At 38.7% G+C, this 23,996-nt stretch overlaps 1 protein-coding gene across 4 annotated transcripts in view; it reads right to left on the bottom strand.

The window, feature by feature from the left end:
• The window catches only part of COL14A1 (collagen type XIV alpha 1 chain), a 183,273-nt gene that overhangs the window by 104,806 nt on the left and 54,471 nt on the right, over positions 1–23,996 (bottom strand). For 3 of the 4 annotated variants that reach the window (XM_079796342.1, XM_079796345.1, XM_079796343.1), the window contains exons 12-20: positions 23,129–23,274; positions 20,136–20,265; positions 18,163–18,302; positions 13,030–13,156; positions 11,227–11,366; positions 10,614–10,746; positions 9,231–9,290; positions 7,265–7,416; positions 1,630–1,759 (exon numbers count right to left, since the gene is read on the bottom strand). In XM_079796342.1, the coding sequence (XP_079652468.1) occupies positions 1,630–1,759; positions 7,265–7,416; positions 9,231–9,290; positions 10,614–10,746; positions 11,227–11,366; positions 13,030–13,156; positions 18,163–18,302; positions 20,136–20,265; positions 23,129–23,274 (1,158 nt within the window). The remainder of the gene's footprint in view (positions 1–1,629; positions 1,760–7,264; positions 7,417–9,230; positions 9,291–10,613; positions 10,747–11,226; positions 11,367–13,029; positions 13,157–18,162; positions 18,303–20,135; positions 20,266–23,128; positions 23,275–23,996) is intronic. The other variant, XM_079796344.1, reaches the window with a different exon arrangement.

The raw sequence follows: 23,996 nt of genomic DNA, 5'->3' as shown, positions 1-23,996 counted from the left end.
GGTAGATTAAAGATGGGCACTTTTTTTTTTTATTCTCCTCCCATTGAATGGTGGAGGCTATGACCCTCTCTTTGAATCTGGGTGGGTTCTATGACCACCTTGTCTTGTAGACTATAGCAGAAGTGACGCTGTACTAGTGTTGGGCATAGACCTTAACTTTCTGCCTCTTGGAACCCGTGCTCTTATAGTCCTTAAGTCACCATCTAAGAATGACTACCATGCTGGAAAGACCACATGGAAAGGCTCTCAGACCATATGGAGACAAAGGGACTCTGCTAAGTCCAGACTTCCAGGCATCCTCATTGAGATGCCAGGCATGTGGATGAACTTGTCTCAAACACTCCACACTAACTCGACTACCAGGTGGCCATAATCAATACTATGTGAAATGGAAGGATTTCCCAGCAAGCCTGACCTAATTTCCTAACCCACAAAATCATACAATATAACAAAATGATTGCTATTTGAAGCCACTAGGTTCTGGGGCAGTCTTCACGCAAGTGCAGACAAGCACACAGTCATGAAGACAGCTAAGACTTTAGGGCTTTGAGCAAGGGTTTTCATGCATGCTCCTCACTTAATCATCATGGCCAATTCACCTAAAACAAGTACTTTGTGAGGACTCCTCTGCGCTGTAGGAGTTTGGCATGCAGAGATGCACAGATGAGGTCCTGGGCTGTCATGATGCTATCTATACCTTCCAGGGATGGGAGACAGTCAGTGAACAAATAGAGACGTAAACAAGAAAATATCAGCCAACAGATCTTGCAGTGCCGTGACATGAGCAAAACAAAAGCAAATAAAGCAGAATGATATCCTAGACAGTGGGAGCTACTTCGCACGGAGGGTCAGAAAAGTCTGAGGAGACCACATGCAGATGGCGCCAAAATGACAAGAAAAAGCCAGAAATGCAAACATCTGGGAATGGATATTCCACATGGAAGGACTAGTGAGTGCATAGGTCCTATGGCAGGAACAAGCTTCAAATGTCCAATGAAGAGCAGAAAGGGAGGTATGGCTGAGGCAACTGTTAGGAGGTGAGATTAAAGAGATCCACATGCAGATCATAAATGGCCTTGTAGGACCTTGGGAAGAATGTGGGATTTCATTCTGAGTACAATGGAAAACCATTAAAAGGCTTCAAACAAAGGCAGGAGGAGATGATTTACATTTTGAAAAGCCCCTCAGGCTATTGTGAGAAGAACAAAGGATCCAAGTATAGAAGCAGAAAGATTGCATAGGGCCTGGGGCACTCGTTTTAGTGAGAGAGACTGTGGCTTGGATTAGGGGGAGACAGTTAGAGGAAGATAAAGTGGACAGGCATGTAGAAAGCATTTTAGACAATCAACAGAGCTTGTGATGAATTGGATGCTGAAGGGGTAAGATGTAGTTAGTTGTTCTTAAGTCTTAGCTTTTACAGACAAGAAAACTGAAGCCCAGAGCAGTTAAGCAACTTGCTCAAAGTCACAGAGCTTGAATGTGCGAAGACAGAATTCAAACCCAGATTGTCTGTCTCCAAATTCTTTTGCTATTTTCACCAAAGCACTTTGTTATTTGGGGTGAATTACCAGGAGGAGCATTTTTGATGAATTAGTCAGTTAGTATCCACAGGGAGAAAGCTTTACTCACAGGTTTTTCCAGGGGCCGAAACGCTGACGCCTTCTCCGTCATCATAGATGGGAGTCACCGTGACCTTGTATTCGGTATCAGAAAGCAGAGGCTTCAGAAGGAGGTTGTTCTGGCTTCCAGGCACCATGACCTGCACAGAAAAGCAAAGGGCTGGGTAAGACCTCTGCTCCCACTGGCCTAATGGAGCAGGACTATAGGCACTTCCAAAGGATCAGAAGTGAGATGCGTTTAGAGAGTGGTGAGAAAAAAAGCATTCATGCAAAAGCATTTCTCTCTGAAATTCCCCTTATAGTAACCCTTAGCTTATAATCTCTGATGCAGACAGTTTAAACGTGAAGCTCTTTGGCCCTGAGGAATGATCTTCTTTCAACATATTTTCAGCATTTGTAAAGTATCCGGAAGAGACAATCATCATCTATTTGGAAAACAGGCATTCATAGCTTTGGAGGGTTCATTCTGTCCTGTCTAATTTCACTTAAGTATCCTCCAGAAATTCAGCCTTCTATTCTCTACTCTTCCAGAGATAATCTAATCTCAGCATTTTGGAAAAGAATGGATGCTAGCCAAGAACAACAGAACCACACATTTTATCCAAGTTTTCCAGATCAAAACATATTGACCAGTTAACACTACAAAAAGGTTGCTAAAAGGAGACATTTTCCTCATTCTGAAATCATCATCACTCTGTCTCAACGGCTGTAAAAAATGAAATGCAGCCGGGGGGTCGACACCACACAAGCATTGCTGCACCGTGCCATGGGGCTTAGCAGTACAGATTCTGGCATCCCTAGAAGACACGTGGACCAGAAAAGCCACGTGTTCTCAATGCAAAAACCACAAACGTTTCTGCTTGCACTCCAGCAATGAGATGCTGACACATCTTGGGCCATTTAAGGAACTTAATCACGGCTGGAAAAAGCTGGAATATAAGAACTGACCCAAACGCGTTTAAGGCAGTCACAAGACCTGGACAGCTGGAGATGCTTTTCGATGCAGATGCCAGTAGGCAAAGGGCTGCGCTGTCTACTTCTGGATGAGAGAAGGAACTTATAAATCATGGAATAAGCCCTAGAAAGCCTCCAGTTGAACCCAGGAGCAGCTGTTGCTAAGATATTGCTCATCTCTAAAAACAATGGCTTACATATATATGAAAAAAGGAAATCTGAATTACACGATTTTATAGTGGATGAGTATGATTTCGCTCCTCGTAGGAAAGGAACATTGAAATATACAAGGTTGTATGAGGTGGTCCTGGGAGGGAGGGTTTTTAACAGGAGATTTGTTTTATTCTAGAAGGAGGTGGATAACTCTGGCATTAAGATAATGTAAACGAAGAATTGTGGTTGCCCTGACTTGTATTATTACCCCATCAATGTAGCTTCCTCTAGGGTGTTTCTCTTAAATAGAACTCCTCTGGACCACAGAGCCTGGGATTTCATGCCAAGAGGTTTGTTTAGCAAACCGCCCATGTTGATGGTCCTTAAATAAGGTCTCCTCTCAAACTGACAAACACATGCCCTTGGAACTAATCACATTTCAACTGTGCAATACTGAAAAGCAGTGGGGCCATTTTTGAGGATGCATCTAGCTTGCCAGCGAGTAGTTGCTGTGGTTTATAATAATAGCCATCATTTTCTCATCAATTATTATGTGCCAGGTGCTACTTTAAGTAGTCTAATATAGTTATTCACTTCATCTTCAGCACAACCCTTTTAGGTAAGTATTATCATTACACTCATTTTACAGATAGGGAAACTGAGGCCCACACAGCTATTGAGTAAAGGAGCCAGGTTGAAATCTCGAATATGTGGTCTGAGCCTTGAACCACTGCCCTCTACTCCGCGCTGCTGGAACCTAATGACATTCATGTCAATCTCCTCTGGGGTATGCAAAGTTCCTTCCGCTTGGCCTCTGCTTGTTTGCACAAAGCAAGGTAAAGATGGGCTCCTACCAAAAACAGATGCTGGAGATCATAGCAGATGCTGGTTTTGTTTATAAAACAATTCTATAAAAGATGCTCACGGTTGAGTGAGATGCAAATCTAACCAGCAAACTTCATGTTTTTAATTTTTGTCACAAATGCAACTTCACATCTGGCTCCATCATTGCCCAAAGCTCTTCAGAGCAGCCTGATTCCTTCCAGGAAGCTGTTCCCTCAGTAGAAAGAGGATTCCCTACATCTCACTGTGCTCCCGTATTATAACACTCTCTTTCTGGCCACTGATTCTCACGCTATCCGTGGTGATGGATTAGGTGGTGTTTCCCATCCAAGTACTAACCAGGCCATTAGGTGGTGTTGGTGGTGTTGGTGCTGTTGTTTTCATTCCAAACCATTGAAGATCAAGATTTTTATGAAATACAATAAGACAAAATTGCTGGATAAATGGCCATGTTCTTGGATGTTTCAGCGATGTCAAGTGTTTCTAAAGCTTCATCTTCATCTCTGAATTTATCTTATAGGAGACTGAGCCACACTCTGAGTCTCCCTGCTCTTAAATATTTCTTACAAGTCAGAATTCAGGTCATGGTTATGGATTTTGACACCCAGAAAAGTCTGGAATCCTGATTAACCTTTCACAAATAAAGAAGTGTGAGCCTGGCCAGTGTAGCTCAGTGGTTGAGTGTTGACATATGAACCAGGAGGTCACGGCTCAATTTCCAGTCAGGGCATATGCTTGGCTTGCAGGCTCAATGCCCAGTAGGGTGCATGAAAGAGGCAGCCAATCAGTGCTTCTCATCATTGATGTTTCTAGCACCGACTCCCTTTCCTTTCCTCTCTGAAATCAATATATATATATATGTATGAAGTGTGAGACCTCTCTACTCTGACAACAAAATTCAGGGCCATGTCATTGCCACTTTTCCAGATCTCAGAGCAGAGGTGAAAGTCAGTCCTTATGAAACATTTGACAGGTAGCTTTACTTTCTAAGAGTTCAAAAGCTTTTTATTGGAAAAATTTGGTAGATTTGATTATGCTTAGGAAATGTATACTAGTAAATATGTCACCTCCCCTGGCAAAGTAATTCTCTTTGTTTATATATACAGGGTGTCCCCCCAAAATGTATACACACTTAACATCTGATAGCTCAATTGATGTTTCTTTCTCTTCAGTTAACCCATTGGAATTAATAATTATTCAAAGTATGTATACATTTTGGGGACATCCTGTATATACTAAAGCTTGACTTTGGTTTGCAATCTTATATATGCACACTGTCCTCCAACATCAATATTCTATCTTGTCATTTCCTAAAGTAAATATAATCAGCTTTTATAGTTAGGGAAAATTTAGAAAGATGGTAAGAGGCATTTCTCAATCCACACACATTTCCTTTACCACTTTTGTAACATATTTTAGCCATCTGCCATTCCCTGCCATGTGTCATTATTTTAAGATATTTCTTTGGTGACCTTGGGTTTTGATATAGAATTGCAACTGTCTGTCCCACCTTGGTTTTATAAATTAAATTTAGATGTACTACTTTCTGTCTCCAATAACAATACATTACATTTACATAGCAGTAACAATTCATAAAACACTGAGATATAAATCCCCAATTAATCCTCAATTAGGTCTCTGACCATATGCCTGTAAAGTAAGAGTGCAGAATCCAATTTAATTAGAATTCACTAAGGTGCTTGATATTCAAAGAATTCTAGAATACCTTCTTCTGTACTATTATAGTGAAAACACTTCTGCACAGTAAAGAATCACTACCAAATTTATCAATATTTTTCATTTTTATTAAGGGTTTGTTTAACTGGGGCACATGTGCTTTAAGACTTTTGATCTATTTTCCCCCTTCATTTAGGTTGTCAAAGTGTTTCTAAATAAACAGTGTGGAATAAAAGAAACTAACAAAGGGAAAGTTATCTAGGGACAATCCAAAGAAAATATTATCATTATTTTACCTTGCATAGCTTATAAGTGCATGTATGAGATTAAATTGTTACTCTTTATAAATTAGCAAGAATGATTAAACAAGAAGCTTAATGTGTTTCTTGGAAAGAGTAGAAACAAAAACAACAAAGAAAAAACAAACCAAAACTCTCATTCTGGGAATTTTTTATGGGTCTCGTTTTTAGTAACTAAATTAAAACACAAGGACAATAACAAGGGGGAATAAAATATCCAAATTATATCTTTAGTTACCATTGCTAAGCACAGTTTTGTTTTGTTTAATTACCAATCGTGGATTATTTGAAATTTATGGCCTGAGTTAACTTATAATTCAACTTGTTTTGTTTAAGTGTTCATTAACTTTCCAAAAGTACTCCCAGACCAGTTTCCTGGACCTTCTGACTATTCACAGTAGATGTGGCTGTTCTAGGCTTATCACTGTGTTCTGTAACGATTCCTTTGCCAGCCTGAAATAAAGTACAGTACTTTCCTAATAGAATTTTGGGCTCAGAAAATTTTTTTAGAAAAGCACATGAATAAAAAAAATTTTTCATTAAAGGCTCTATAAGTAAGGAAGAGTGAGAAAGGATAATGCTGTTATTCTTGAGCAATAATGAACTTGGAGACTTCTTTCCTAGAATGTCTCAAACACAAATGCACTGACAAGAAATACAAGTAATGAGGCTAAATACTAGTAAAGCATGTTCCATGATAGAAAAAAAAAGGAAAACTCTTTTGTTTGTTTTTTTTTGTTTGTTTTAAATATATTTTATTGATTTTTTACAGAGAGGAAGGGAGAGGGATAGAAAGCTAGAAACATCAATGAGCGAGAAACATCAACCAGCTGCCTCCTGCACATCCCCCACTGGGGACGTGCCCACAACCAATATACATGCCCTTGACCGGAATCGAACCTGGGACCTTTCAGTCCGCAGACCGATGCTCTATCCACTGAGCCAAACCAGTTTCAGCAGGAAAACTCTTTTGGATGCAAACTAGAGTTCTCTGGTCTGATAAGAAGTATACCTAGGAAACAATTTTCAGGTTCTAGACTAAAAGGAATGATGCAGTATGAATAAAGAAAACATTGCAAGGCCATAATGAAGAATGTACCCAGATTTCCAAAAGAAAAAAAACACAACAAATATCGATTTCACAACTTAAAGGAAATGTAACACATAAAAATCTAAATCCTCTAAGGGAGATGCTCATGATTAAGAATAGATTAAAAATGACTATAAATCTGCTAAAAAATGGGTTGATGTCAATGAAAAATATAACTATTTGTTAATGGATGGCATTTAATTAGGTATTCTTCAACTATATAAAGAAGTCCTTTCATGTATCAAATTTCCAACATCAAAAAAAAAAAGTGTGTAAAGTTTATATGTTAACAATGTATATATACAGGGACAAGTGTCTAATGGACTATTTATGAACCAACTTTGCTTTGGTGCTCTAAGAAGTTGTCAAGGCAGCAGAAGCAACAGGAGAAGCAAGGTTCAGAGCCTTTATCATTTTGAAGCAGGCTGCATGTGGAGCAAGTTTTGGAGATGAAAAGATCCTCAAGAAATCAGTATTTCAGTTTGGATTAAATGAAAACATTAGTTTCTGGAGATGGTAGAGTCAGGAGAAAGTAGCATAGAGAGCGCTTGCATCCATCTCTGGAGATAGCCTTGTTAGCTCTGTTAGTCAAGAAACGTCAGATTCTCGTCAGCTGTATTTATACAGACCGTTCCTACCACTTCTTCCGCAGGGTCCCCTTGAGCAGTCAGGTAGGTCACCCTGAACTGCTGCACACTGCTGTCTGAAATGTCCCATGTTACCCGCAGGCTAGAAGTGGTTTCATCATCTATAGCCAGGTTTCTGATTCCTGTCCGGAAAACTGGAATAAACACAACCAAGGATTAAACGACTTTTTAACCCATCGTATCCCCAAATGAGCTACAGAGGCCATTTGTGGACATGGCAACAAGTATCATTTCATGTATTGCTCTAACATAGACCCACATGAAGAACAACTTAGCTTTAGTGGCTAATGGGGAGCCATGATACCTACTACTAGCAAATAAAAATGGGTTTAAGAGATGCTGACAAGGTGAGACAATGGACTTCTCAAAACTATCAGTTCGGTGTATATACTAGTAAAAGAAACTGTAGAGAAGCCCGGAACTAGGAAACCCAAAGGGGAGCCCACTGGGGCGATGCTCATGAAACCTCACACTAGTGCTCTGTTGGAGAAGCAGATATGATGGATCAGATGTGGTCAGTCTCAGAGAGCGATCCAGCATCCAACACACACTTCCACTCCCTTGCTCCCCATTTCTGCTCTAACACTTGTCCCATAAGTGCAAATCTCTCACCATGGCTGCCTCTCCCCATTCAGCCCACACAGAGATGGTCCTTTCTTTGATATCTGTCCCAACTCCTTCACCTAAATTCTCTGACACATTCCTTCTTATCTGCCAAGGTGCCAGCTCCCTTATATGTCTCATTTTTTCTTCTCCTTTTTGTGCTGACTTCCTTTTATGCTGTCCATCTCTAGTAACTTTCTTTTCTTCATTTCTTTTTTTTATTCAATCAACATACACTAATCTTTTTCCTTTTGTCAGACTGTTAGGCCTTTGAGATAGACAATGACTAACACTTGACAAAAATTAATGAATGTGTCATAGAGGAGGCAGGAGAATGACATTTACCAGGCAAAACTAGGGAGGGGTGGAGCGGGGGTAAGGTACCAGGCAGAGAGAACAGGAGGCAGCAACATCTCACCTTTAGGACTAGGAGTTCTAGGTGACGGAGGGGGCGGAAACCAGGAGGAGACGCAGAACACAATCTGGATCATAGATGTTATGATAAAGAGATTTGGGGGAATGAAGAAAGGATCAATAAAGATTAACTAAAGGATGAATGAATCAGTGAATGAATGAGTGGGTAAATAATGGAAAACCCAGAAACCCACAGAAGGGCTTTAGGTAGGGAAATAAATGATATCATTAAACTTGTGTTTTACCTAGTTGACTCTGACAGTTGGAAGGTGAATTATAATCGAGGGAGAAGTTAAGATGAGATAGAAAACAGCTGCTATAGGAAGACCAATAGACCAGCCAGATCTTAGTTATCCACAAAAATACAAGGAAACCATGATATAAATAATTGTCAACAGAGAGCAATAGGAGAAGTCACTGAGATCAGCAGGAGACTCCAGAGCTTGCTATGATAACATCCTCTGAAAGATTACATGGAACTCCAAAACAAAGATGGAAAAGGTAGAGAGATGTAAGATTGAGAGGAGACTACAGGACCTATTGGTATTTAAAAGTAAGAAGAGCCCTAACTGATTTGGCTCTGTGGATAGAGCATCGGCCTGTGGACTAAAGAGTCCTGGGTTCGATTTAGGTCAAGGGCACATGCCCAGTGGGGGATCTGCAGGAGGCAGCCAATCAATTATTCTTTCTCATCATTGATGTTTCTCTCTCTCTCTCCTTCTCCCTTCCTCTCTGAAATCAATAAAAGTATATTAAAAAAAAAAAGAAATTCACTAAAAAAAAAAAGAGTAAGAAGAGGCTGAGAGGTATGACATTTGAACTGAATGCCTTGTTCCTAATTACTAATATAAAATAAATAAAACTGGGATAACGTAACTTCAGTTTAAATCAAACTTTTCTTTTGGTTAAATAGACTTTGATTTGTTCTTACCTGATGTCACAGGTTTCGTAGGTACTATGGTCGTAGCTGGTTCAGTCCAAACACTGTCAACTAAAAAAACAGGTATTTCTTTAAAATTCTGTAATAGTAATAACTCTATATATTTGTGTATAGCATTTTATAGTATTCAAAGAAAAGTTCACCTATATTATCTCATTTGTTTCTCATAACAATCTTGGCAGTGGTTGCAAGAGTGAAGAAGTGAGTTGTAAGTAAGGCAGACATTGTATCTACGAGTATTCTACAGATGAGGAAACTGAAACCCAAAGAACTTAAAGTTCCTAATCACAGATGCCAGCCTTCATATAAATATTTGACTTACACATATACAGTTGTGAAACCTCCCAGTTACTTTATAATGAGGCATAGCCATGGTAATTCAAGGAAATTAAACAGTGCTATCAATCAAGTTGTGAAAGGGTTGCCAAACAAGGCCACACACCTTCTATTTCTTGAATCCACCCTAGGTAACTAGTGGGTGGAGCAGCTGTGTGTTAATCCAAACAAGATTCTCTTCCTAGGGTCAAAATATTCATCCACCAGCTCCTGAAATACTGGCGGCGGTGGCTCTGAGCTCTGGGAACTGCCTTGCCTGAGGTCATAGACTCTCTTAGGGGATGGCCTACCTCCAATGATGGGGATGCAGGGATACAAAGGCCCAGGCCCTTTGAGTCAACTTGGAACAACTCAGAAGGGTTATCCCAGTTCTAGAACTCCTAATAGAATTAGCTGAGGACTCAGTTTTAGCTTATTCTTGTGCCCTATCCAGCCAGTCTTACTTCCTTACAGATGTATCTCCTAACTACACTCTGAAATAAACCTTCTGGATGCAATTTTGTTTCAGAATCTGATTCCAGGGAACCCAATCAAAGAAAATTTAATATGTGTTTAATACTTCATATTTAAAAAATGAAGGGATGAATGAATCAGCGAGTGAATTTTGTACATGATTCTTGGAACCAAGATCAACTTGGGAAATTCCATAAACTCTTGATGGACATGTTTTCCCTAGGTTTATTTGTTTGCTCATTAGTTCGTTTATAAATTATTTCACCCATCCATCCATCCATCCATGAAGCAAGTATTTATTGCACAGTTAAAATTTGCCAAGTACTGTGCTAAGTGCTGGAGATATTATAGTAAACAAGATAGACGTGGTCCCAGCTTTATGGTGGAAATGGTCTAAGATGCAAAGGTGCTTTACATATTGGTTTCATTAAAGGTGAAGATACAGGAAGAATTCGGGGGGGGGGGGGGGCGCAGGGACAAGAAATGGAAGCCAGGATAAGGCTGATGGATGGGGAACCTGGTGGAGTGAGAGGGTGTGTGATGGTGGGAGTTGGTGATGTCCATCTTGACCAGACCAAGACTTACGTGTGGTCCCGACAGCAGTCACCACCTCACTTTCGCTTCCATCATCCAGGACAGCCAACAGTGAAACTTCATATTCAGTGCCAGGCTCCAGGCCTTTAATAACATGTGAGTCTTGGTCTTCTTTTAGGACGACCTGAAAAACATTTAGTGTGTAGTATGTGGGTTTATTTGAATAACAGAGGAGAAAGTTAAGAAAAATAATTATAAAAAGAAAAAATATTGCCCCAGGTGTAAGCAAGAAATGACTAAGCATAAAGAACTCTAGGGTCATGGAATTCAACTTTAAGGTGAAACCAGGGACTTTCTTCCTTTCGGCTCCCTCAGCAAATAAACTAGGAATATTTCAAAAGCAGAATTTTGAAGTTTTATTAAATGTCACTTAGGACAGTGAAAGAATCTGAAAAGATATAAAATATAAAACTAAAGCGCTAGCAAAAATGCACTTTCAATCATATGATTTGACATTTATAAAACTCTATGCCATGCAAAATATTAATTACTTCTGGGATTCTCAATCTATTTTCAAGGGGAGACCAACTCAAATGCAGCGCTGGGTATTCACTTCCAGACAAAATGCTCCGGATTAGTTTTCAGTCTGTTTCCCACCACTCACTTCTTCAGTCTTCCCGCCGTAGACTGGGATCCACATCAGCTTGTGCGGCCCTTCCTCCGCAGAGAGGGGGTGCCAGGTCACTCTGAAGCTATCTGTCGTCACCTCATCAATTTCCAGGTATTGCTGGGCTGGAACTTCCTCTGTGAGCCAAGGAAAGAGATTTTGTGAGGAAACTGAGAAGGTGAGAAAGCCGTCACTCGTGGGGGCCGAAGGAGGAGAAGGCTCCCTCCGAGGGACCCCTTGCTTCAGAAAGGGGAGCCCGGAAAGCAGCGCCCCTCAGTCCAGTGTGGCCTTCCTGCCACCGCTCCCCGCATTTCCCCACGGGATAAAACAGGAAGACCTTGGGCACAGCAGACTTGACGAGTTTTCCAGTAATTTCCAGAACTCGTAGGCTCTCTATTTGGCTCTTTTCATTAACCATAAAAAATAAAAGTGTCACACTCATTATTTATTTTCCCAGTACTTTGAGGAAATTAACAAAATGGTGCCCTAGAGGTCTGAGAAATGTCCCTTTAAGTTTTATGCACTTTCTTTTTTTTAAAAAAAATTGTTTTATTACAGTCTACCTTCAACACTATTTTGTATCGGCTTCAGGTATACAGCACAGTGGTATGACAATCATATGCTTTAAGTGTTCTCCCCGACCACACACCCCTCCTCTCCCAACACTTCCAGCATCCATCTGGCACCACACAGTCATCACAACATCATCAACTATATTCCCCACGGCTTTATTCACTTTCATGCCTAACACACTCTAGGAATAAGATAATCCTAGAAAAGAACCTTCATCCTTTTAATCTTTTACATATGGCTGCCATCGGAACTGAAATATAATTTATTAGACCTCCCACTATTTCATTGCTTACACACTTCTGAGATATATAATTGTGGATATAACATTCAACTACATGTCCCACCCCCCACCCCCCCATGAATTGGCAATCATTGATTTTTGTTGTTTGAAATCAGAGATGTGAAACACTATTTGACAAGTCACCATGCAAATTCTCAATCTATTTTCAAGGGAAGACCAACTCAAATGCAACACCCTTGGGAGATTTTGTGAAATGACTGAACTTACTTTGGTGACCATTATTTCTCAAGCCAGCTTAATTCTCATCTCTCTCCAAATTACCTTCTCACCTCCTCACATTTGTTCCCATGTGCAATCTGAATAAGTTCAAAAAGTCAACAACAGAATTGTGGCCACCAGGAGCCAAAAATATTTTATATTTATTGAGTGACTATAGAGTATATTGTAAGAAAGAAAAATAATCCATTCATTCCCTATTTTTTTAGTACTGAAAATATCCCATATTGTTGTATTAATATTTTAGGCTGCATGAAAATGCATTATTGGCTATAATGTATTTTCATAATTGATGTATTAGATTAAATAGTATATAGCTGTCATTTTGTGGACTAAAAACTTTTGGATATCAGCAATTTTGGAAGTTTAATGTAATATATGCATATAGGAATGCAAAAAAAATCGTGAAAAGTTTACATTAATAGAATCAAAGAAACAGTGTGAGGTTAGGAAGAAAACAATGTATACTTTCATTTAAATGAAACCTTTGGAATTTTGATGGTCTTCTCTCTCTTTCCTTGCTTTGATAGAAAATAATTAGCCAGTATGCATTCTAGCCACCTAGAATGTTGGTTTGTGAATAATAATATAAAATAAACACAAATGAAAATGCAACCTCTTTCAAATCACGATTGAAGAAGCTGCTCCATTTTGTGGTTTATATGAAGTTACTGTTGGAAACTTTTCAAACCATAGTAAGGCTTACTTACCCGTGGTAAAAATCCCAGTCAGAGGCTCGGACTTCCCCTCATCATAGATGGAGGAGATGGCAACAGTGTACTCCGTGAGGGGTGTCAAGCCCTTCAGAGGGAATGTAGTAATAGGATCGACTTCAACCTGCAAAGGAGAGAAGGCATAATAGCTATATCAGATATTCTCAAATGCTGGAAACAGAAATCATTTCATTACTGTCTTTAGTTCACGTGGCTGGCAGCAGAGCTATAAATACTGCAAAAAATTACTGAATTATAAAACCAGTCAGTTTATATATACACGTTTCTAACCTTACACCCTTCAATAGATAACCTATCAGTTAATTCGCAGGACATCTTTGCAACCAATATTATTTCCATTCATTAACAATATAGAAAGTAAAGTGCACAATGCTCATATATATGGAATGTTCTCAGACTGGTCTGCTAGGAACAGCTGTTTTTCGGCTTCATTGTCTGGGCTCTGCTGACTCCCCAACTAAGTAATACGCAGTAACTCCTATAAGTGATTCATACAGGGGCAGAATCAGGAAATGGGCATACTAAAAACCACAGGCCCAGTGCACGAAATTTGTGCACGGGTAGGGTCCCTAGGCCTGGCTGGTGATCAGGCCAGCTGGGGCCTTCCTTTGTTCTGTGCCGCTCCCTGGTGGTCAGCGCATATCATAGCGAGCAGTCGAACTCCCAGTCTCCCAGTTGAACTCCCCAAGGGACACTTTGCATATTAGCCTTTTATATATATAGATAATAATCAATAATTGAAATTTTCCTTTCTCTTCCACAGAGAGACATATTTTGGGGAAAATATGTATCAATATCTTTAGGGCACAAAGAGATGAAGTTCTGAGAATAAGGACCAAGGGTGTAAAGAAAGAGAAGAATTGGAAAAGGGAAGAAACAAGAACAGACCTTGAAGAAAAAAATAATAAAGTAGGAGGCAATGAGGGCAGGATCTAGGAGACAAAGACCTGAGCAAAGTCATCCTCAGACTCAGACAAAGAATAGACACAGCTTTATCTTCGAGAGGCTGGGTCTTGGGCTGCTGAGGTACATACAGGGAACATTGAGGAGACCAAGTAAATGGAGCCTCCCACCTAAGCACTTTACATACATTGTCTCAACTGATGCTCACAAACCCTTTTAAGGTAGGTACTTACAGTAAGGCACCTTTGCTCTAGTGATACTCTGGGGAACTGAAGAAATGAACCTATTTGGGGGAGGGGGGTAAGAGATCAATCAAAGGACTTGTATGCACGCGTGTTAGCATAACCAATGGACACGAACACGGGGTGAGGGCTTGTCCTGGGGGGTGGGAGTGACCAGGGAAGGATTTATTGGGGGGGGAAAAAGAGACATATGTAATACTTTAAACAATAAAAAAAAATACAGTAAAACTATAGCCAGGAATATATAGTTTGAATTCATGAACTGAGCAAGGTTTTAGATTTTTTGGATATGAATTTGTGTTCTGGATCCTCCACTTATTAAACTGACCTCATCTTGAGCCAAAAAAAAAAAAAGAAAGAAAGGAAGGAAGGAAGGAAGGAAGGAAGGAAGGAAGGAAGGAAGGAAGGAACCTCTTTACCTGAGAGCAGACTCTGCCAAAAAATATCTGACTTAAAATGTTTTCAAGAGACAATATGGAGCAATATCACTAAGATCTGGTGTTTACAATACTATCAATAACTAATCTTGATGTTACCTAAGGTTAAGGGGAAGGTGAAATAGCTCACTGTATTTGCAAATGGCAGTCAACTGTGGCTTTTACCAAAACATAAAATGTGTCACGTTCCTACTTAAAACCTTCCTTGGCTATCTATTGCCTTCCAAATCAAAACCAGGCACCCTTCAATGACCTTCGGCCTTGACTAATCTGCAGTGCTGCTGTTTTTATCTATCATACTTTCCATCACCCTCTGGACTCCAGTCATACTGACTTTCCATCAGGTCGAGGTTTTTCTCACCTCAAGGCCTTTGCACATGCATTTCATTTTGTCTGGGGCCCTATTTCTGTAGGTCTTTCAAATTAGGCCTTCCTCATCTGTCAAGACTGAGCTTAAATTTCACCTCCTCAGAGGAGGTTTCTATTTGCACCTATCTTGGTAGGGTTATTCTCTTAACAATGTTCTTGTTTGTCTCCTCCCTTAGCACCAATCACAGCTTGGAATTATTTTCTTTCCTTACATACTTGTTTATTGTTTACTTCCTGCATAGAGTGTAAGCTCCTTAAGGGCAAAATGTTGTTCAGCTTTTTCACTACTGGATGTTGAGTTGTATTTTTTTGAGTGAATAGATTAAGTAAATGAAAATTAAGACGGAGGCAACAAAGAGCCTTTTCAAAAGAGATAAAAACTCATCTAACCTAAGAGCCAATCCAGTAATCATATGCATCTCTTAAAGAATCAATTATAGCTCAAAAAAAAAAAAAAAAGAATGGCAAGCCTGGAGAGAAGAGCTTCTATTTTCATCCCTTTGAAACCCTGACCAATCTGTTGGACAGGAGAGCCAACCCCCAGCCTTTTCAGCCATCCCAGCTGAGATGCCAGACATGGAAGTGAAGTCATCTTGGAAGCTCTGGCCCAGTCAAGGTCCCAGATGAGTATGGGAGTCATCCCAGCTGACACTGCATGGAGCAGAGACAAGCTGTCCCTGCTGAACCCTACCCAAGTTGCATAATCATGGGTTGTTATTTTAGCCAGGATATTAGTTACACAGCAATAGTTAACTGGGGAAAAAAGATAGTAACTTTTTCTGAATCTGGACCTGAAAGAATAGGTCATTCTTAGCATTTAGTGTTTACTCTGGTCTGAGTATTATCTGCAAGCTTTACATGCATTCATACACTTAATCCTTATGCAACCTAGTAGGGCAGCTAATGATTACCTCTAAGTTGAACATGGGGAAAAATGATACTCCAGAAAGTTAAGGAACTCGCCCATGGGAAAACCAACTAGTACTTAGTACTTAAATACAAGTGTTTCCAACTCTAAACCATATGCTCATAAACACTACTTACAATAGGGACTCATTATTTAAACTCACAGAAAAGACAAAACCATATTTAAAACATACGTTCAAAACATATTCTTCTAAACTATACTTACATATTGCTTTCTGTTGTTTTAAATTGTATATATATATATATATATATATATATATATATATATATATATATATATATTTCAATAGACATATATTTATTTATTTAATAGATTTGGTACTAACAGACTATATTTTATGCATTAACTATCATTTTCTTCCACCAAATAAAAACTTTTAGGTATCATTTATTTTTGTTAATTATCATATTTATGTTTTAGACTAAGTTTTAAAACTGGTTTTGTTGTTAATAGTTTTAAGATGTAGGAGAATTTGGGAAGATGATAACAAATAAACCAGGATCTCACTTTTATGCAAGTACTTATTAGAACACATTTCCAAACAGTCTAGATAAAAGTTTCACTTCAGCCAGACTCTGGGCCAGATGAAGAAACAGTCCTTGAGGAACGAGGCACCTGAGCTCCGCTCTGGGCTTTAGTGTTGAGTCACTGCTATTGGGAACTGGAATTGCTTCCCAAAGTCTAACTGTGACCTTTCATTTAGAAAACTCAAATGGCAGCACTTTAGGTCTCCCTCCTGTTTGCATATTTCCCCAAACCCTTTCACAGCACATGCTATCTGAGAAGGCTTCTGTCCGCGGTTTGACAAGGCATGCGTTGGCAGCATTTTTCCATAAGGGCCGCACTAGGTGCTCTCTGTAAAGCTCTCAGAACAGGGCTCAGGGTAAGCGCTCAACATGTGTTAGCTGTTCTCCTCCTCCTCCTCCTCCTCCTGCTCATCATCATCATCGTCATCATCATCATTATCATCATCATCGACATTTAAGTGTTTTTTTATTTCAATCCTTTTGCTATTTCAGAAGACAAAGCAAAGCAACTATTCCAAATGATCCCAACTTTTTCAGAATTATTTGCCCTTAGGATTTGTAAAGATTGAATGAAAGATGTTGAACTGTATTTCCTTCTTGTTAGCAAATGTGTTGTAGTTGCCCATTCATTACCCAATGTCCTGTATGAGGGTGCATTCTGAAAAATACTAATTGAATTTAATTACAGGAAAAAGTTTGTCTCTGCATATGAAAATACTTGCTTTATTTGGTCAGAAAACAGAAATGATGTAATCCAACATATTTCCCTCTTTGTCTTAGCTTTTTGGACCAAGACAAGGAAAACTAATAAAAATAACTTTGCTAACTATTCTTCTAAAACCTATTGCCAAGGATAGAGTTTCTAGAGAGTATAAATCCATGAGAACAAGACACTATATCTTCATGGGTTTTAGTAAGTTCTATTATGTAAAAGCATCTTCCAATACAAAATTTGAATTATTCCGTTTTCAATTTAAGTTCATTGAACCAGGGTTTTTCAGATTCCAGTTTACTCAAAAGCAGAGGGATAAACTGGGTAACACTGACGTTATTTCTACTTTACTATTTCTATGAAGATACATACTACCCCACCCCAGTCCAATGGGGAAGATGGTATTTTCCAAAGATGTCCCCATCAATTTATGTCTCCCATCCCACATGCCTCTGCTGTAGATGGCACCTGTGTTCCTCCCCATCTTGAATCCATCAGGGAATTGTCATATCTCCTATGAACGGAGGGAGGTGATAGTCTGTGACTTCTGTTGCGAGGTAACTCGAGGTGACACAGCTTCCACGTAACTGTTGCTCTGCCTCTGTCTCTTTGAACACATGTCTGGGGACTCCTGAGCCAACACAAAAAGTCCAGCTCCCCTAAAGCTGACACGCTATAGGGGTCATGGGAAGAGTCTACTTAGAAACACAGAGAGCTGCTCCAGCTCCCAGCTGATCCAGTCTTCCCACACCAGGCAGCAGATATAGGAATTAGGAAGCCACTGTGATGACACTAGCTTCAGCCACTGTCTCCTGAGTGACCCCCAAGCCAGAACTGCACATCCAAGCCCCATTCCTGACCCACAGAAACTGGGAAGGAAAATAATTAGTATTGTTTTATGCTACTACCTTTGGGGATAGTGGATTCCACAGCCATAAAAAAAACTAATACACAACCAGTAGAAAAACAGACATTGTGTTCCACAGCTTACCTCATTGATTTCAGTGCCATCTGCATTGTTATATACAATTCGATAACCAGTGACCTTTCTTGAAGTCGGGTCCCAGGCTAACCGAGCACTGTTAGAGCCAACGTTGGAGATTCTCAGGTTTCTTGGTGGACTTAAGGGCACTTTGCAGTGAACAGAATAGAAAATAATTAAAAATTTAAATAATGTACTTGTAAAAAAGACAAAAAAACAACAACAAACATCAGCATCTTTGGCTTCTGAACTATCTATAAATGAAAATTTTCACCTACCAAGATAATAACTTAAAACTAACAAAAAATTTTCCTTGTATGAAATGAATAGTAATATATTACACATGCTTAGAAATTAATAAGATTTAGGTAAATTTTCTGTGCCTTCCTTCTCCAATCAATACTATGATAGCCTGGTGTAAAGAAGCAATGTAATAGATCAACCTGGACACCTGAAATTGAGTCTTAGCTATCCCATTCACCTATCATATGATTCTGACAAATTCACTCTACTTGTCCATTCCATAATCTCCTATGTGTAAAATGAGGGTGATGCCTATCTGGCATCTCCATAATACAATATACAGATGAGTATTATAGAATTGTACACTTGAAACCCATATAATTTAATTAACCAATGTAACCCCTTAATAAATTCAATAAAAATATTAAAAATTAAGTTAAAAGTAGACTAATAAAAAGCATGCCAGTCTCAGGAACAAGTAGCCAGGACATCAGTTTTTAGGGCCTTTATACAAAATTCAGATACTAATGGTGGAAAAAGAGTCATGCACATTTTTTTTAATATAAAGAATTGAGTACTCCGAGTGAAAGATAGATGGGCATTGGGAAAGTTCACTTAAATCAACTGATCTATCAGATGCTCTATGGCATAATCCATTTCTTTACTTCTGTGTTGAGCTCTCCCAGTTGTTTTTTTTTTTGGGGGGGGTTGATTATTTGCTGTTATGATTACATTTGTCTTTCTTCAAAGAGCAAGAACAACACAGCCTTGATTAACAAAGAATGAATGTGGGAGAAAACTCCTTTCCTTATCATTAAATGTCTATATATGTTTCCCAAATAGAAACTCAAAGACAAAAGCACCTTAGAAGTTGTGCTGGTCCCCTCTTCCCAAGGCTCAGGGATGGGCAAGACCCAGAGTCTCTGCTCTTTCTTATATTTACCTTTTCTAAAAAGATTATAAACTCCCTACATTGAACCAAAATTAGACTTGCCAAGAAAATTATTACTCAATTAAAAACCTATTTTAATAACAGTCTGAGATAAAGAGGACTGCAAAGATTATATGAAAAAAATGATAACTTTTATAAGAGTGGGGGTAAAAGAAATATTGAGTAAATGAGCTTTAAGTACTGTCACCTGTGCTGCTACTGTTCCTCTTTTTACAGACTCCAAAATGTTACATTACTTTCCCATTGTCACCCAGTTAAAATATGACTTGAGCTGGGATTTCCATCTTGGCTGCTTTGATTCCAAAGGCCATGTACTTTCCCCTCTATTCTGATCTAGCCTTTGAATTTACAAAGATGTTGGTGGCTAGAGGATGCTATAATTCAGTTCTAGCATCCATATGACCTATAATAATAACACTAAAAGAAATATACGTATTTCCCCTAAATAAAATATGCATTTTCTTTTCTATTTAAAATTTGTTTCAATTACAGCTGAAATGAAATATTATTGTATATTTGTTTCAGGTGTACAGCATATTAGTAGGACATTTATATAATTTCAGAAGTGATCCTCCTAAGTCTAGTACCCAACAGGCACCATACACAGTTATTACAATATTATTGACTATCTTCCCTATTCTGTGCTTTCCATCCCCAAGTACACATTTTCTTAAGTTACAATTAGCTCTTAAGAGGTTTCAACCTAAACCAGTATTTCCAATTCAGAATCCCAATGTTGATTTGGGCTTTTGTTACAGCATTTCATCTGAATGACGGAACTGCTCACGTGTTGTTTCTTGTCCTGAAACGGGATCGCTGGCCTCTTCTCCAAACATAGCATACACTGTAACTGTGTACTCTGTATTGGGCAACAGCCCACTCAATTCAATATCGGTGTGGGTCTCTCCAATTTTCATCTGAAAAGAACACACGTTATGAGATTGTGGGCCAACGTGTATCATTCACGCTGATCAGAGTGGAAGTGGATGAAGGTGAGACTTCACAGAATAAGGCTGTTTCCTCACAACCCCTTCATCAAACAGGCTTCAGTCAGGATTTGTTCATTGTCACATCATTTTATATTAGGAACAGATGCTATGGAACCATATAAAACTAAACATACCCGGGCGTGCTGTTTTAGGAAAACTCTTTACATCTGGACAAGTGGCAACTGCAGCGAGACTAACAGTGTGAATATTTGGTCCCCAGAAGAGTGTGGGTGGAACTGAATCAGAAATGTTCTCTAGAAAGAGTGTAAGCTCCAGGCCAGCACGCTGGAGGCAGCGCCAAGTGGGCATCTTTCAGCACTTGGCTAATTTTAACCAGTCGCCTGGCTAGAAGCCCGGTCTTTGCTTCAAACTCAGTTGAGCTGGCCAGTTTCGTTGCCCAGTCCAACAAAGGGGCCTGTCCACCTGGATTGCAAGTCTTTTCCAGGATTCAGAAGAGATCAACCCACCTTGATGCCCAAGTTGGCAATTTGCTTTTTTATTCTCATGATTTTTATGACCCTTGGAGTCAAGCTAGTCACCATTCTCAATTATGTAACAACTGAGTACAACTGTATACCAGGATGGTTTTATTTTTGGTTTGGAAGGAAGAAAAATATCTCCATAGACAGTGTCCAGTCACACAACTTCCTAGGTTATTATTGTCAAATTAAACATTTTAATTTTGAGACATCTCAACATAGATAACATAAATGTAGAGGAAATATTATAATATACCCTGATGTAGCCACCAGTCAAATTTAATAAATATCAACAATTTGTCATATTAACTTCACATTTTATTCTTAAAATAATTAATATATTCAGATAAAACAGAAGTTCTCTCTCATTCTTTCTGCTCACCACCTTCACCCTAATGTTAAGGTATATTTAGCTTATTGATCTTTTTTTACTTCTATGCATATATGTATATATTTGTAAATAATAATATATATGCATATATAACAACATATATAAATGGAATTATAACAACCTAATATTTTTACAATTTTTTTCTCTGTCAATATTATGTTTCAAGACTTATCCATGTTGATACATAAGGGCAAAGTTTGCATTATTTAATTCCTTTATGATATTCTTTTGTATAAATATGCTGTTATTTCCCATTCCTCTATTGCTGAACATGTCAGCTGTTTGCAATATTTTTTTCTGAGCAAGTTTCACCATTGATTTTTCCCTATGATAAATACATCAAAAATTGTATATATCTTTAACTTGATGAAATATTTCAAATTATTCTCCAAGGCAACTGTACCAATTTACATAAGTGATTCTGTGTCCTCACATGCTCACTAATATGCAGTATTATCAGACTTTAAAAATTGTTTGCTAGTCTATTGGGTGTGAACTAGATTCCCCTTCTTTTTTGTCTCTTTCTTAGTGAAACTGAACATCTTTCCAACATCATTTTTAAGTCTCCCTTCTGCCAAAAGGGAATTCAAATAAATATTAAATCCAAATGGCCAAAAGCTGTCTAAACTTTGCAAATAAAAGAGCACATGTCACCAATGCTCTGTTCTTGACACTCAGATTCACCTTATTTTTGGCTCTAAAAATTTCTGTCACAAGAGGCAGTTAGACAATGTTAACTAATCCCCTCTCTTGTCCACCTGCCTGTCAGGACACTCCCAGGTGTCATAGACACTTCCTCTTAAGTCCTCCATCAACTATATTATAGTAATTATGTTTCCTATAAATTAAAATGGGGACTAAAATAAATTATTCAATCCAAGATTCATCATTTAAAATGAAATAAATGTAAAAAAACCTCCAAGTTGATGAGATACATTTGTCTACCATGCAAATTAATTTTTAAAAATTTCCTAAGTCAATATACATAGGGGAAACAGTCATTTGTGAACTGCATATAGAAATGTAATGTATGTACAATTTCTCTAGAGTCATTTGGTAATGCTTAGTGTAATGACTGGCATGCCCTTTGAAATAAGAAACTCCATTTCTAGCATTTTATGCTAAGGAAATAATCAACCATACAAAATTACATGTTAAAAAAATGGTCACCAAAGCATATTTATACAGAAAATTATCTAATTGTCCAATAATATGAGATTAAACAACAATGGAAAGGTATAAAGATGTTTAAAATGACATAAAATATTATTTAACTGTATGGAATGACAGTCACAATAACCTAAATGAAAACAGAAGAGTACAAAACCATTTCCATTTATTGTGTTCAACATGCATTAAAAAAGACTTGAACTAAATGTGAACAACTTATTCCCTCTAGATCAGTGGTTCTCAACCTTTCTAATGCCGCGACCCTTTAATACAGTTCCTCATGTTGTGGTGACCCCCAACCATAAAATTATTTTCGTTGCTACTTCATAACTGTAATTTTGCTACTGTTAATGAATTGTAATGTAAATATCTGTGTTTTCCGATGGTCTAAGGCGACCCTGCTAGCAGTTCTCAACCTGTGGGTCGTGACCCACAGGTTGAGAACCGCTGCTGTAGAGCCTAAGACCATCAGAAAACACAGATATTTACATTACGATTCATAACAGTAGCAAAATTACAGTTATGAAGTAGCAACGAAAATAATTTTATGGTTGGGGGTCACCAAAACATGAGGAACTGTATTAAAGGGTGGCGGCATTAGAAAGGTTGGGAACCCCTGCTCTAGATGGTTTGATTACAAGTGATTTTTTTTCCCCTCTTGCTTAATGTGAATTTTCTAAATTTTTATAGCAAAAATGTCTATTTTCAGAAAGTCAAAGATTCTAGAACTCTAGTGGCAGCAGGTAGTTACCTCTTTTTCATCCCCAGCCAGACCCTCCGTGAGAGGAGCATAGAGGATCAGGTATCCCGATGCTCCAGCCACTGCATTCCATCTTGCCCGCAGACTGTTCTCAGTCACATCGTACAGTTCAAGGTCGGAAGCCATGGGTAAAGCAACTGCAAGAGGAGATTGCTTTTTGTAATGTTCAGCCATTAACAGTGTGCTTGCTCATTTCAAAGTATCCAAGTGCTACTTAAGTAAACGTAGCTTATTTTTCAGATAATTTTCATCCTTCAATCTGTTCACATAGCCTTCTGGGAGGCTAAACATGGGGAATGTTTAAAGCAGGAATGACATATCTTCTGGTTTCTTATATCCCACTACGGCGATGGGCCCTTTTCCCTGGCAGCCAGTCAAGAGCAAGAAGACTATTCTGACCACTATTTTATGTCCATCATCAAACAGTGTCTGACATGCAGTAGCCATTAAAAATAGTTGTTGAGTCACAATAAAATGACAGAATGAGGGGCTGGAGGAACAAATACACAAATGAATAAATACTTATTGACACATTCAATCCGGGACAATGATGAGGTATGACTAAGTAGCAAGAGGTTTGAGAAAAATGGGATAACCAAGAAATAAGACTGGCTATAAGTGAGAGGTAGGAGAAAGAGATTAAGGATAAATTACAAGCTCCTGGCTTTAACAATGCCAATGAAAACCATGCAATGTTTCTTTCAAATATGAACCTAGGCCCCTCCACACTCTGGCCCTGCCTCCTTTTCCAATCACAATGTCAAGTTCAGGATTTGGTTTACACGTGCAGTTCCCTGTCACACTTGGATTGGAGTGCCTATAGCAGCTCATTGCACTAATTTGATTGCATGTCCTTGGT

This window comes from Cnephaeus nilssonii, assembly GCF_951640355.1.
Source record: "Cnephaeus nilssonii genome assembly, chromosome: 18".
NCBI classification, from domain to species: domain Eukaryota; kingdom Metazoa; phylum Chordata; class Mammalia; order Chiroptera; family Vespertilionidae; genus Cnephaeus; species Cnephaeus nilssonii.
The sequence above is the reverse complement of the archived record's forward strand: the minus strand, read 5'-3'. Positions and strand labels throughout refer to the sequence as shown.